General features: G+C 45.9%; 1 protein-coding gene across 2 annotated transcripts in view; it reads left to right on the plus strand.

The window, feature by feature from the left end:
* Positions 1 to 14,025, plus strand: part of CEP55 (centrosomal protein 55) — a 35,470-nt gene extending 21,445 nt beyond the window's left edge. For both annotated transcript variants that reach the window (XM_003825368.5, XM_055093158.2), the window contains exons 7-9: positions 794 to 865; positions 1,599 to 1,724; positions 12,883 to 14,025. In XM_003825368.5, coding sequence (XP_003825416.1) covers positions 794 to 865; positions 1,599 to 1,724; positions 12,883 to 13,086 — 402 coding nt within the window. In that variant the 3' untranslated portion in view covers positions 13,087 to 14,025. The remainder of the gene's footprint in view (positions 1 to 793; positions 866 to 1,598; positions 1,725 to 12,882) is intronic.
* Positions 14,026 to 14,266: the final 241 nt, after the last annotated feature.

Consider the following 14,266-nt stretch of genomic DNA (forward strand, 5'->3'; position numbering starts at 1 on the left):
AAAGTTGAGGGTGCTGGTGATGGGACAGTAACAAGTCCATCTATAACATTTGCCATCTTAGTCTTTTTTTTCTTTTTTTTTTCTGAGACAGGGTCTTGCTCTGTCGCCCAGGCTGGAATGCAATGGCGTAATCTCAGCTCACTGTAACCTCCACCTCCTGTCTTCAAGTGATTCTTGTGCCTCAGCCTCCTGAGTAGCTGGGATTACAGGTGCCCACCACCACGGCTGGCCAATTTTTATATTTTTAGTAGAGATGGGGTTTCACCATGTTGGCCAGGCTGGTCTCAAACTCCTGACCTCATGTGATCCACCTGCCTTGGCCTCCCAAAGTGCTGGGATTACAGGTGCAAGCCACTGTGCCCAGCCTGCCATCTTAGTCTTTACCACTCACACTTCTTCTGTCTACAGGTATGAGCAGTGATACTAGGGAGAGATTAAGTGTGCTGATTAAATTTTGCTTCAGCTCTGGCTAAGGGCCCAGCACTGCCACCCATGTTATCCTACTCAGAAATGTCAGAACCTCCAGGAAAGGGGGCATGGCTGCTGCAGAGTTTAGTGCTGTTTATCAGCATTCAGTCTGTGTGCCTCAGGGAACTCTCGGCAAGGGTGGTGGTATACTGCTTAGCTGCTGGCATAGATAGCCATCAGATGGCCAGCTGGAATGATTCACCCCTGACTAGCAGGTGTTGTCCTGGTTAGAGATGTGAGACTTGTGATGTGAGCTTTTCGTGCATCCCAGGTCAAGCCGGAAAAGGTTGGATGTGACAGCATTGGTTCTCTTTATGTCCTACAGGTCCAGTTTCTTTACACATCTCTGCTAAAGCAGCAAGAAGAACAAACAAGGGTAGCTCTGTTGGAACAACAGGTACTCATTGGGGTTGCTTCTAAATTCAATTCTGCCTGTTAGAAAATGCAGTTTTTCCTCATGTTTATGCTGTTCTATGGAGAACCGTTTGAAAGTTGTGAAAAGTGTCTTTAAAAGACTTCAATAAAAGTCTTTTTTCTTCAATAAAAAAGATATTTCAAGAGACTCTGCTAGCCACTTATTCCTGTTGCTGACCTTAGGCTAAACAGATTCTTGAGGTGTGATGGCAGTTTTCTTGACAGGTAGATGTTGACCTTGGCAAATTTTGCTCTTCCCCAGTGGCTGTAGTTCCTAGCCTAACAATGTCTCCTAATTAGGGCTACCTTATAACTTCAAGCAGAACTTGGAGAGACACCATTTAGTCTCAGAATGTATTATAAATGGTGTAAAGCAGAGATTTTTAGTATATTCCAAACCAGGGAATAGCTATCTCTTTCCCTTCTCCTTCTTCCCCCTTAAAAAAGGTGGATAGGGAGGAGTAATTCTAATCAACAACTTCTTAAGCTGCTCTTCATTCACCTATACCTCAGCATTGGCTTTGCTCCTTGGATAAACCAAGTCCTCAGCCATAAGCTGCCTCGTTTATTAACATTTCATGGTGCTTAGGTGAATTCTTGCTACGATGGTACAATAAATATTTTCTTCATGTGCTAATAAAAAAATGTGAGCATCCAGTCAAGAGAACTAGACAGTCTGTATCAGCTGTAATGGTCTTGTTCTGGGCCTTTTCCAGATGCAGGCATGTACTTTAGACTTTGAAAATGAAAAACTCGACCGTCAACATGTGCAGCATCAATTGCATGTAATTCTTAAGGAGCTCCGAAAAGCAAGAAATCAAATAACACAGTTGGAATCCTTGGTGAGTCTGGAATGATTAAACTAAAATTTGTCTTCGTCTTCCATTTATATACCAAATCAGTTCCGAACTTAGGAGGATACAGCTTAACGCACAGCTAGCTGTATCTCAAATCAGTAGGTAGAGCCTCTGCCTCATTTGAAGCAACTGCCCTTTGAGCATCAATTCAGAGGACATGAAAGAGGGACATGATCACATCTGGAAACATTCCCCCAACTACCCCAGCTGCTGTGATGCTGGAGGCACTAAATAGTGCCTGAGCTGGGGTCAAAAGGGTAGAATAGAGGGTAGTCACAGAATCCTGAACTGAAATTGTGTTTATCTATTAAAAAAGAAAGAAAGGCTGGGCATGATGGCTCATACCTTTAATCCCAGCGCTTTGGGAGGCCAAGGCAGGCGGATCATGAGGTCAGGAGTTGGAGACCAGCCTGACCAACATGGTGAAACCCCGTCTCTACTAAAAATACAAAAAATTAGCCAGGCGTGGTGGCGGGCGCCTGTAACCTCAGCTACTTGGGAGGCCAAGGCAGGAGAATCACTTGAACCCGGGATGCAGAGGTTGCAGTGGGCTGAGACTGAGCCACTGCACTCCAGCCTGGGCAGCAGAGCGAGACTCTGTCTCAAAAAAAAAAAAGAAAAAGAAAAAAATGCTGTTTTTAGGGATAATGGACTATTACTGTTAATATGCTTTTTAGATGTATTATGAGGTTTGTGTGAGTCACTCTGAAAACATAATCTTTTAAAACATGAACCTTTTAAATAATATTGTTTCTATGATGAAATGGTTTTTCACTTACTTATTCTCACCTTACTAATAAGCTTTTGGACCAAACTTGTTGGGGGTCTGCATTTGAATATATGTCTGTCCCACTAGTACATATTTTAAATTTTATTCTACTACTATAGAATACTTGGAGACAGTGAAATGTTACAAATATGATTCCTCAGTTTTCAAAGGAGGAAAAAAAAGCAATGATAAAAGTAAAAATCACTTGTAACTTCTGTATGAATAAAAGAAAGAAAATATATTTTTGGCTCTGTTCTTAAGTATATAATTGATTTTACCCATTTATAATATTTGAAATGAAAATTTATAATTCATTTTTGTTATTGGCCATTCAAAGCTTAGGGAGCAGAGGGTATGCAAAAGAATTTGTAATTTTGTGGGGGCGGTTCCAAGATGGCTGAATAGGAACAGCTCCAGTCTACAGCTCCCAGCGTGAGCGACGCAGAAGACGGATGATTTCTGCATTTCCAACTGAGGTACTGGGTTCACCTCAGTGGGGACTGTCAGACGGTGGGTGCAGCGCACCGAGCGTGAACCGAAGCAGGGTGAGGCATCACCTCACCCAGGAAGCGCAAGGGGTCAGGGAATTCCCTTTTCTAGCCAAGGAAAGGGGTGACCGACGGCACCTGGAAAATCAGGTCATTCCCACCCTAATACTGTGCTATTCCGACGGTCTTAGCAAACGGCACACCAGGAGATTATATCCCACGCCCGGCTTGGAGGGTCCTACGCCTACAGAGCCTTGCTCATTGCTACCACAGCAGTCTGAGATCAAACTGCAAGGTAGCAGTGAGGCTGGGGGAGGGGTGCCCGCCATTGCTGAGGCTTGAGTAAGTAAACAAAGCGGCCGGGAAGCTCGAACTGGGTGGAGCCCACCGCAGCTCAAGGAGGCCTGCCTGCCTCTGTAGACTCCAACTCTGGGGGCAGGGCATAGCCAAACAAAAGGCAGCAGAAACCTCTGCAGACTTAAATGTCCCTGTCTGACAGATTGGAAGACAGTAGTGGTTCTCCCAGCACGCAGCTTGAGATCTGAGAACGGACAGACTGCCTCTACAAGTGGGTCCCTGACCCCCGAGTAGCCTAACTGGGAGGCACCCCCCAGTAGGGGCAGACTGACACCTCACACAGCCGGGTACCCCTCTGAGACAAAACTTCCGGAGGAGCAATCAGGCAGCAACATTTGCTGTTCACCAATATTCGCTGTTCTGCAGCCTCCGCTGCTGATACCCAGGCAAACAGGGTCTGGAGTGGACCTCTGGCAAACTCCAAAAGACCTGCAGCTGAGGGTCCTGACTGTTAGAAGGAAAACTAACAAACAGAAAGGACATCCACACCAAAACCCCATCTGTATGTCACCATCATCAAAGACCAAAGGTAGATAAAACCACAAAGATGGGGAAAAAACAGAGCAGAAAAACTGAAAATTCTAAAAATCAGAGCGCCTCTCCTCCTCCAAAGGAACGCAGCTCCTCACCAGCAACGGAACAAAGCTGGATGGAGAATGAAGAGTTGAGAGAAGAAGGCTTCAGATGATCAAACTTCTCCGAGCTAAAGGAGGAAGTTCAAACCCGTGGCAAAGAAGTTGAAAACCTTGAAAAAAGATTAGACGAATGGCTAACTAGAATAACCAATGCAGAGAAGTCCTTAAAGGACCAGATGGAGCTGAAAATCACAGCACGAGAACAACGTGACGAATGCACAAGCCTCAGTAGCCGATTTGATCAACTGGAAGAATGAGTATCAATGATGGAAGATCAAATGAATGAAATGAAGTGAGAAGAGAAGTTTTGAGAAAAAAGAATAAAAAGAAACGAACAAAGCCTCCAAGAAATATGGGACTATGTGAAAAGACCAAATCTATGTCTGATTGGTGTATCTGAAAGTGACGAGGAGAATGCAACCAAATTGGAAAACACTCTGCAGGATATTATCCAGGAGAACTTCCCCAGTCTAGCAAGGCAGGCCAACATTCAAATTCAGGAAATACAGAGAATGCCACAAAGATACTCCTCGAGAAGAGCAACTCCAAGACACATAATTGTCAGATTCACCAAAGTTGAAATGAAGGAAAAAATGTTAAGGGCAGCCAGAGAGAAAGGTCGGGTTACCCACAAAGGGAAGCCCATCAGACTAACAGCTGATCTCTCAGCAGAAACTGTACAAGCCAGAAGAGAGTGGGGGTCAATATTCAACATTCTTAAAGAAAAGAATTTTCAACCCAGAATTTCATATCCAGCCAGAGTAAGCTTCATAAGTGAAGGAAAAATAAAATCCTTTACAGACAAGCAAATGCTGAGAGATTTTGTCACCACCAGGCCTGACCTACAAGAGCTCCTAAAGGAAGCACTAAACGTGGAAAGGAACAACCAGTACCAGCCACTGCAAAAACATGCCAAATTATAAAGACCATCGAGGGTAGGAAAAAACTGCATCAAGTAAAGAGCAAAATAACCAGCTAACATCATAATGACAGGGTCAAATTCACACATAACAATATTAACCTTAAATGTAAATGGGCTAAATGCTACAATTAAAAGACACAGACTGGCAATTTGGATAAAGAGTCAAGACCCATCAGTGTGCTGTATTCAGGAAACCCATCTCACATGCAGTGACACACATAGGCTCAAAACAAAGGGATTGAGGAAGATCTACCAAGCAAATAGAAAACAAAAAAAGGCAGGAGTTGCAATCCTAATCTCTGATGAAACAGACTTTAAACCAACAAAGATCAAAACAGACAAAGAAGGACATTACATAATGGTAAAGGGATCAATTCAACAACAAGAGCTAACTATCCTAAATATATATGCACCCAATACAGGAGCACCCAGATTCATAAAGCAAGTCCTTAGAGACCTACAAAGAGACTTAGACTCCCACACGATAATAATGGGAGACTTTAACACCCCACTGTCAACATGAGACAGATCCACGAGACAGAAAGTTAACAAGGATATCCAGGAATTGAACTCAGTTCTGCACCAAGCGGACCTAATAGACATCTACAGAACTCTCCACCCCAAATCAACAGAATATACATTCTTCTCAGCACCACACTGCACTTATTCCAAAATTGACCACATAGTTGGAAGTAAAACACTCCTCAGCAAATGTAAAAGAACAGAAATTATAACAAACTGTCTCTCAGACCACAGTGCAATCAAACTAGAACTCAGGATTAAGAAACTCACTCAAAACCGCTCAACTACATGGAAACTGAACAACCTGCTCCTGAATGACTACTGGGTACATAACAAAATGAAGGCAGAAATAAAGATGTTCTTTGAAACCAATGAGAACAAAGATACAACATACCAGAATCTCTGGGACACATTTAAAGCAGTGTGTAGAGGGAAATTTATAGCACTAAATGCCCACAAGAGAAAGCAGGAAAGATCTAAAATTGACACCCTAACGTCACAATTAAAAGAACTAGAGAAGCAAGAGCAAACCCATTCAAAAGCTAGCAGAAGGCAAGAAATAACTAAGATCAGAGCAGAACTGAAGGAGATAGAGACACAAAAAAACTTTCAAAAAATCAATGAATCCAGGAGCTGGTTTTTTGAAAAGATCAACAAAATTGATAGACTGCTAGCAAGACTAATAAAGAAGAAAAGAGAGAAGAATCAAATAGACACAATAAAAAATGATAAAGGGGATATCACACCGATCCCACAGAAATACAAACTACCATTAGAGAATACTATAAACACCTCTACGCAAATAAACTAGAAAATCTAGAAGAAATGGATAAATTCCTCGACACATACACCCTCCCAAGACTAAACTAGGGATTACATTGGAGACCCGTCTCCCGTCTCCCTCTCCCGTCTCCCTCTCCCGTCTCCCTCTCCCTCTCCCGTCTCCCTCTCCCATCTCCCGTCTCCCGTCTCCCGTCTCCCTCTCCCGTCTCCCGTCTCCCGTCTCCCTCTCCCGTCTCCCTCTCCCTCTCCCTCTCCCTCTCCCGTCTCCCATCTCCCGTCTCCTGTCTCCCTCTCCCTCTCCTTTCCACGGTCTCCCTCTCATGCCGGGCCAAAGCTGGACTGTACTGCTGCCATCTCGGCTCACTGCAGCCTCCCTGCCTGATTCTCCTGCCCCAGCCTGCCGAGTGCCTGCGATTGCACTCACGCCGCCACGCCTGACTGGTTTTCATGTTTTTTTGGTGGGTTTCACTGTGTTGGCCGGACTGGTCTCCAGCTCCTAGCCACGAGTGATCCGCCAGCCTCGGCCTCCTGAGGGGCCAGGATTGCAGACGGAGTCTCGTTAACTCAGTGCTCAATGGTGCCCAGGCTGGAGTGCAGTGGCGTGATCTAGGCTCGCTATGGCCTCCACCTCCCAGCCGCCTGCCTTGGCCCCCCAAAGTGTGGAGATTGCAGCCTCTGCCCGGCTGCCACCCCGTCTGGGAAGTGAGGAGCGTCTCTGCCCGGCCGCCCATCGTCTGGGATGTGAGGAGCCCCTCTGCCTGGCTGCCCAGTCTGGAAAGTGAGGAGCATCTCTGCCCAGCCGCCATCCCACCTGGGAAGTGAGGAGTGCCTCTCCCCGGCCGCCATCCCATCTAGGAAGTGAGGAGCGTCTCTGCCCGGCCGCCCATCGTCTGAGATGTGGGGAGTGCCTCTGCCCCGCCGCCCCGTCTGGGATGTGAGGAGCGCCTCGGCCAGGCCGCAACCCCGTCTGGGAGGTGAGGAGCGTCTCTGCCCGGCCGCCCCGTCTGAGAAGTGAGGAGCCCCACCGCCTGGCTGCCACCCCGTCTGGGAAGTGAGGAGCGTCTCCACCCGGCAGCCACCACGTCCAGGAGGGAGGTGGGGGGTCAGCCCCCCGCCCGGCCAGCCGCCCCGTCCGGGAGGGAGGTGGGGGGGTCAGCCCCCCGCCCGGCCAGCCGCCCCGTCCGGGAGGGAGGTGGGGGGGCTCAGCCCCCCGCCCGGCCAGCCGCCCCATCCGGGAGGTGAGGGGCGCCTCTGCCTGGCCGCCCCTACTGGGAAGTGAGGAACCCTTCTGCCCGGCCAGCCGCCCCGTCCGGGAGGGAGGTGGGGGGGTCAGCCCCCCGCCCGGCCAGCCGCCCCATCTGGGAGGTGAGGGGCGCCTCTGCCCGGCCGCCCCTACTGGGAAGTGAGGAGCCCCTCTGCCCGGCCAGCCGCCCCGTCCGGGAGGGAGGTGGGGGGGGTCAGCCCCCCGCCCGGCCAGCCGCCCCATCCGGGAGGGAGGTGGGGGGCTGAGCCCCCCACCCGGCCAGCCACCCCGTCCGGGAGGTGAGGGGCGCCTCTGCCCGGCCGCCCCTACTGGGAAGTGAGGAGCCCCTCTGCCCGGCCAGCCGCCCCAGCTGGGAGGGAGGTGGGGGGGGTCAGCCCCCCACCCGGCCAGCCGCCCCGTCCGGGAGGGAGGTGGGGGGGTCAGCCCCCCGCCCGGCCAGCCGCCCCGTCTGGGAGGTGAGGGGCGCCTCTGCCCGGCCGCCCCTACTGGGAAGTGAGGAGCCCCTCTGCCCGGCCAGCCGCCCCATCTGGGAGGGAGGTGGGGGGTCAGCCCCCCGCCCAGCCAGCCGCCCCATCCGGGAGGGAGGTGGGGGGGTCAGCCCCCCCCGGCCAGCCGCCCCGTCCGGGAGGGAGGTGGGGGGCTCAGCCCCCTACCCGGCCAGCCACCGCATCCGGGAGGTGAGGGGCGCCTCTGCCCGGCCACCCCTACTGGGAAGTGAGGAGCCCCTCTGCCCAGCCAGCTGCCCCGGCCGGGAGGGAGGTGGGGGGGGTCAGCCCCCCCACCCGGCCAGCCGCCCTGTCCGGGAGGGAGGTGGGGGGCTCAGCCCCCCGCCCGGCCAGCCGCCCCGTCCGGGAGGGAGGTTGGGGGGTCAGCCCCCCACCCGGCCAGCCGTCCTGTCCAGGAGGGAGGTGGGGGGGTCAGCCCCCCGCCCGGCCAGCCGCCTCGTCCGGGAGGTGAGGGGCGCCTCTGCCCGGCCGCCCCTACTGGGAAGTGAGGAGCCCCTCTGCCCGGCCACCACCCCGTCTGGGAGGTGTACCCAACAGCTCATTGAGAACGGGCCATGATGACAATGGCGGTTTTGTGGAATAGAAAGAAGGGGGAAAGGTGGCGAAAAAATTGAGAAATCAGATGGTTGCCGTGTCTGTGTAGAAAGAGGTAGACATGGTAGACTTTTCATTTTGTTCTGTACTAAGAAAAATTCTTCTGCCTTGGGCTCATGTTGATCTGTGACCTTGCCCCCAACCCTGTGCTCTCTGAAACATGTGCTGTGTCCACTCAGGGTTGAATGGATTAAGGGTGGTGCAAGATGTGCTTTGTTAAACAGATGCTTGAAGGCAGCATGCTCGTTAAGGGTCATCACCACTCCCTAATCTCAAGTACCCAGGGACACAAACACTGCGGAAGGCCGCAGGGTCCTCTGCCTAGGAAAATCAGAGACCTTTGTTCACTTGTTTATCTGCTGACTTTCCCTCCACTATTGTCCTGTGACCCTGCCAGATCCCCCTCTGCGAGAAACACCCAAGAATGATCAATAAAAAAAAAAAAAAAAATACAAAAATTAGCCAGGCGTGGTGGCACACGCCTGTAGTCCCAGCTACTTGGGAAGCTGAGGCAGGAAAATCACTTGAACCCGGGAGGTGGAGGTTGCAGTGAGCTGAGATGGTGCCACTGCACTCCAGCCTCGTTCCTATTTGGATGCCTTTACTTTCTTTACCTTGTATAATTACTCTGGCTACATGATTACATATAACATTTTCAGCATTTGTAATCTGACATCACATCCATCTGTTGTAATACACTGATTGTTACTTTTCAAAAAAAAAAAAAAAAGACTAAACTAGGAAGAAGTTGAATCTCTGAATAGACCAATAACAGGCTCTGAAATTGAGGCAATAATTAATAGCTTACCAACCAAAAAGAGTCCAGGACCAGACAGATTCACAGCCGAATTCTACCAGAGGTACAAGGAGGAGCTGATACCATTCCTTCTGAAACTATTCCAAACAATAGAAAAAAAGGGAGTCCTCCCTAACTCATTTTATGAGGCCAGCATCATCCTGATACCAAAGACTGGCAGAGACACAACAAAAAAAGAGAATTTTAGACCAATATCCCTGATGAACATTGATGCAAAAATCCTCAATAAAATACTGGCAAACCAAATCCAGCAACACATCAAAAAGCTTATCCATCATGATCAAGTGGGCATCATCCCTGGGATGCAAGGCTGGTTCAACATATGCAAATCAATAAACGTAATCCAGCATATAAACAGAACCAATGACAAAAACCACATGATTATCTCAATAGATGCGGAAAAGGCCTTTGACAAAATTCAACAGCCCTTCATGCTAAAAACTCTCAATAAATTAGGTATTGATGGGACATATCTCAAAATAATAAGAGCTATTTATGACAAACCCACAGCCAATATCATACTGAATGGGCAAAAACTGGAAGCATTCCCTTTGAAAACTGGCACAAGACAGGGATGCCCTCTCTCACCACTCCTATTCAACATAGTGTTGGAAGTTCTGGCCAGGGCAATCAGGCAGGAGAAGGAAATAAAGGGTATTCAATTAAGAAAAGAGGAAGTCAAATTGTCCCTGTTTGTAGATGACATGATTGTATATCTAGAAAACCCCATCGTCTCAGCCCAAAATCTCCTTAAGCTGATAAGCAACTTCAGCAAAGTCTCAGGATACAAAATCAATGTGCAAAAATCACAAGCATACTTATACACCAATAACAGACAGAGAGCCAAATCATGAGTGAACTCTCATTCACAATTGCTTCAAAGAGAATAAAATACCTAGAAATCCAACTTACAAGGGATGTGAAGGACCTCTTCAAGGAGAACTACAAACCACTGCTCAACAAAATAAAAGAGGATACAAACAAATGGAAGAACATTCCATGCTCATGGATAGGAAGAATCACTATTGTGAAAATGGCCATACTGCCCAAGGTAATTTATAGATTCAATGCCATCCCCATCAAGCTACCAATGACTTTCTTCACAGAATTGGAAAAAACTACTTTAAAGTTCATATGGAACCAAAAAAGAGCCCGCATCGCCAAGTCAATCCTAAGCCAAAAGAACAAAGCTGGAGGCATCACACTACCTGACTTCAAACTATACTACAAGGCTACAGTAACCAAAACAGCATGGTACTGGTACCAAAACAGAGATATAGACCAATGGAACAGAACAGAGCCCTCAGAAATAATGCCACACATCTGCAACTATCTGATCTTTGACAAACCTGACAACAACAAGAAATGGGGAAAGGATTCCCTATTTAATAAATGGTGCTGGGAAAACTGGCTAGCCATATGTAGAAAGCTGAAACTGGATCCCTTCCTTACACCTTATACAAAAATTAATTCAAGATGGATTAAAGATTTACATGTTAGACCTAAAACCATAAAAACCCCAGAAGAAAACCTAGGCAATACCATTCAGGACATAGGTATGGGCAAGGACTTCATGTCTAAAACACCAAAAGCAATGGCAACAAAAGCCAAAATTGACAAATGGGATCTAATTAAACTAAAGAGCTTCTGCACAGCGAAAGAAACTACCATCAGAGTGAACAGGCACCCTACAGAATGGGAGAAAATTTTTGCAATCTACTCAACCTACAAAGGGCTAATATCCAGAATCTACAAAGAACTTAAACAAATTTAAAAGAAAAAAACAACCCCATCAAAAAGTGGGCAAAGGATATGAATAGACACTTCTCAAAAGAAGACATTTATGCAGCCAAAAGACACATGAAAAAAATGCTCATCATCACTGGCCATCAGAGAAATGCAAATGAAAACCACAATGAGATACCATCTCACACCAGTTAGAATGGCAATCATTAAAAAGTCAGGAAACAACAGGTGCTGGAGAGGATGTGGAGAAATAGGAACACTTTTACACTGTTGGTGGGACTGTAAACTAGTTCAACCATTGTGGAAGTCAGTGTGGCAATTCCTCAGGGATCTAGAACTAGAAATACCATTTGACCCAGCCATCCCATTACTGGGTATATACCCAAAGGAGTATAAATCATGCTGCTATAAAGACACATGCACACGTATGTTTATTGTGGCACTATTCACAATAGCAAAGACTTGGAACCAACCCAAATGTCCAACAACGATAGACTGGATTAAGAAAATGTGGCACATATATACCATGGAATACTATGCAGCCATAAAAAATGATGAGTTCATGTCCTTTGTAGGGACACAGATGAAGCTGGAAACCATCATTCTCAGCAAACTATCGCAAGGACAAAAAACCAAACACCGCATGTTCTCACTCATAGGTGGGATTTGAACAATGAGAACACTTGGACACAGGAAGGGGGACATCACACCCCAGGACCTGTTGTGGGGTGGGGGGAGTGGGGAGGGATAGCATTAGGAGATATACCCAATGTAAATGATGAGTTAATGGGTGCAGCACACCAACATGGCACATGTATACATATGTAACAAACCTGCACATTGTGCACATGTACCCTAAAACTTAAAGTATAATTAAAAAAAAAAAGAATTTGTAATTTTCCTGTACTTTGTTCCTGCTATCCACCCTCTTCACTGTGCTGTAAAATACTCATTTTTAACTACTCCAAGTTCTTAGAAAAAAAACACGAAAAAGGAAAGTCTCAGAGGTATGATAGAATATCTTAGTCATTTCTGTGTATAAGCTGTTTGAGCTGCTAAAATTGCTTGCTGCCTTTAATTTCCATGTAGTACTTTATTGCTGACGTTGCCTCTGTTTTACAAAACTAGCAAATTTAATCAGCCTTGCATATAGGCCTACCTAATATTCGACTCTGTGTCCTAATAAAACATATTCATATATACACCCAACTCCAATATCTGGGTAATTTGGATAATTACAGTAGTTATCTGGATAAATTCACAACTACCTCATATATTACCCGCATAATACTGATGAGCTGAAATTCAAAAGAAAATCTGTCTACAGTGCTGAAGCAGCTATAATACTTATGGAACAGTTAAAATTGCTGAACAGGCTGGGTGCAGTGGTTCATGCCTGTAATCCCAACACTTCGGGAGGCTGAGGTGGGCAGATCACTTGAGCTTAGGAGTTTGAGACCAGCCTGGGCAACATAGAATTAATTTTTTGTAGAATTTTCTATTTCTACAAAAAATAGAAATATTATCTGGATGTGGTGACATGTGCCTGTAGTCCCAGCTACTTAGGAGGCTGAGGTGGGAGGATTGCTTAAGCCTGGGAGGTCGAGGCTGCAGTGAGCCATGTTTGTGCCACCACACTCTGGCCTGGGTGACAGAGTGAGACTGCCTCAAAAAAAGAAAAAAAAAAAGCTGAACATTGGCCCTATTTACAAATTCTATTATTTGAAACTTATTTTTCAGAAACAGCTTCATGAGTTTGCCATCACAGAGCCATTAGTCACTTTCCAAGGAGAGACTGAAAACAGAGAAAAAGTTGCCGCCTCACCAAAAAGTCCCACTGCTGCACTCAATGAAAGCCTGGTGGAATGTCCCAAGTGCAATATACAGTATCCAGCCACTGAGCATCGCGATCTGCTTGTCCATGTGGAATACTGTTCAAAGTAGCAAAATAAGTATTTGTTTTGATATTAAAAGATTCAATACTGTATTTTCTGTTAGCTTGTGGCCATTTTGAATTATATATTTCACATTTTGCATAAAACTGCCTATCTACCTTTGACACTCCGGCATGCTAGTGAATCATGTATCTTTTAGGCTGCTGTGCATTTCTCTTGGCAGTGATACCTCCCTGACATGGTTCATCATCAGGCTGCAATGACAGAATGTGGTGAGCAGCGTCTACTGAGACTACTAACATTTTGCACTGTCAAAATACTTGGTGAGGAAAAGATAGCTCAGGTTATTGCTAATGGGTTAATGCACCAGCAAGCAAAATATTTTATGTTTTGGGGGTTTTGAAAAATCAAAGATAATTAACCAAGGATCTTAACTGTGTTCGCATTTTTTATCCAAGCACTTAGAAAACCTACAATCCTAATTTTGATGTCCATTGTTAAGAGGTGGTGATAGATACTATTTTTTTTTTCATATTGTATAGCGGTTATTAGAAAAGTTGGGGATTTTCTTGATCTTTATTGCTGCTTACCATTGAAATTTAACCCAGCTGTGTTCCCCAACTCTGTTGTGCGCACGAAACAGTATCTGTTTGAGGCATAATCTTAAGTGGCCACACACAATGTTTTCTCTTATGTTATCTGGCAGTAACTGTAACTTGAATTGCATTAGCACATGCTGCTTAGCTAAAATTGTTAAAATAAACTTTAATAAACCCATGTAGCCCTCTCATTTGATTGACAGTATTTTAGTTATTTTTGGCATTCTTAAAGCTGGGCAATGTAATGATCAGATCTCTGTTTGTCTGAACAGATATTTTTATACATGCTTTTTGTAAACCAAAAACTTTTAAATTTCTTCAGGTTTTCTAACATGCTTACCACTGGGCTACTGTAAATGAGAAAAGAATAAAATTATTTAATGTTTTAATATGTCTAGTGTATTCATGTATATATAGATATTCTAAGATTCTTTTTTAAAAAAACAAATGTGTTGGACATAATCAAAATTCAAAATTTTCACAATAAAATATTTAAGACATAATTCAAAGCACATTATCAAAAAAGTGAAAATACAACCAATAGAAAGAGAAAAAATATTTTCAAACCATGTATCTGATAAGGGTCTAGTATCCAGAATATATAAAGCACCATTACAACTCAATAAATAG

Source organism: Pan paniscus, chromosome 8 (assembly GCF_029289425.2).
Source record: "Pan paniscus chromosome 8, NHGRI_mPanPan1-v2.0_pri, whole genome shotgun sequence".
Classification (NCBI taxonomy): domain Eukaryota; kingdom Metazoa; phylum Chordata; class Mammalia; order Primates; family Hominidae; genus Pan; species Pan paniscus.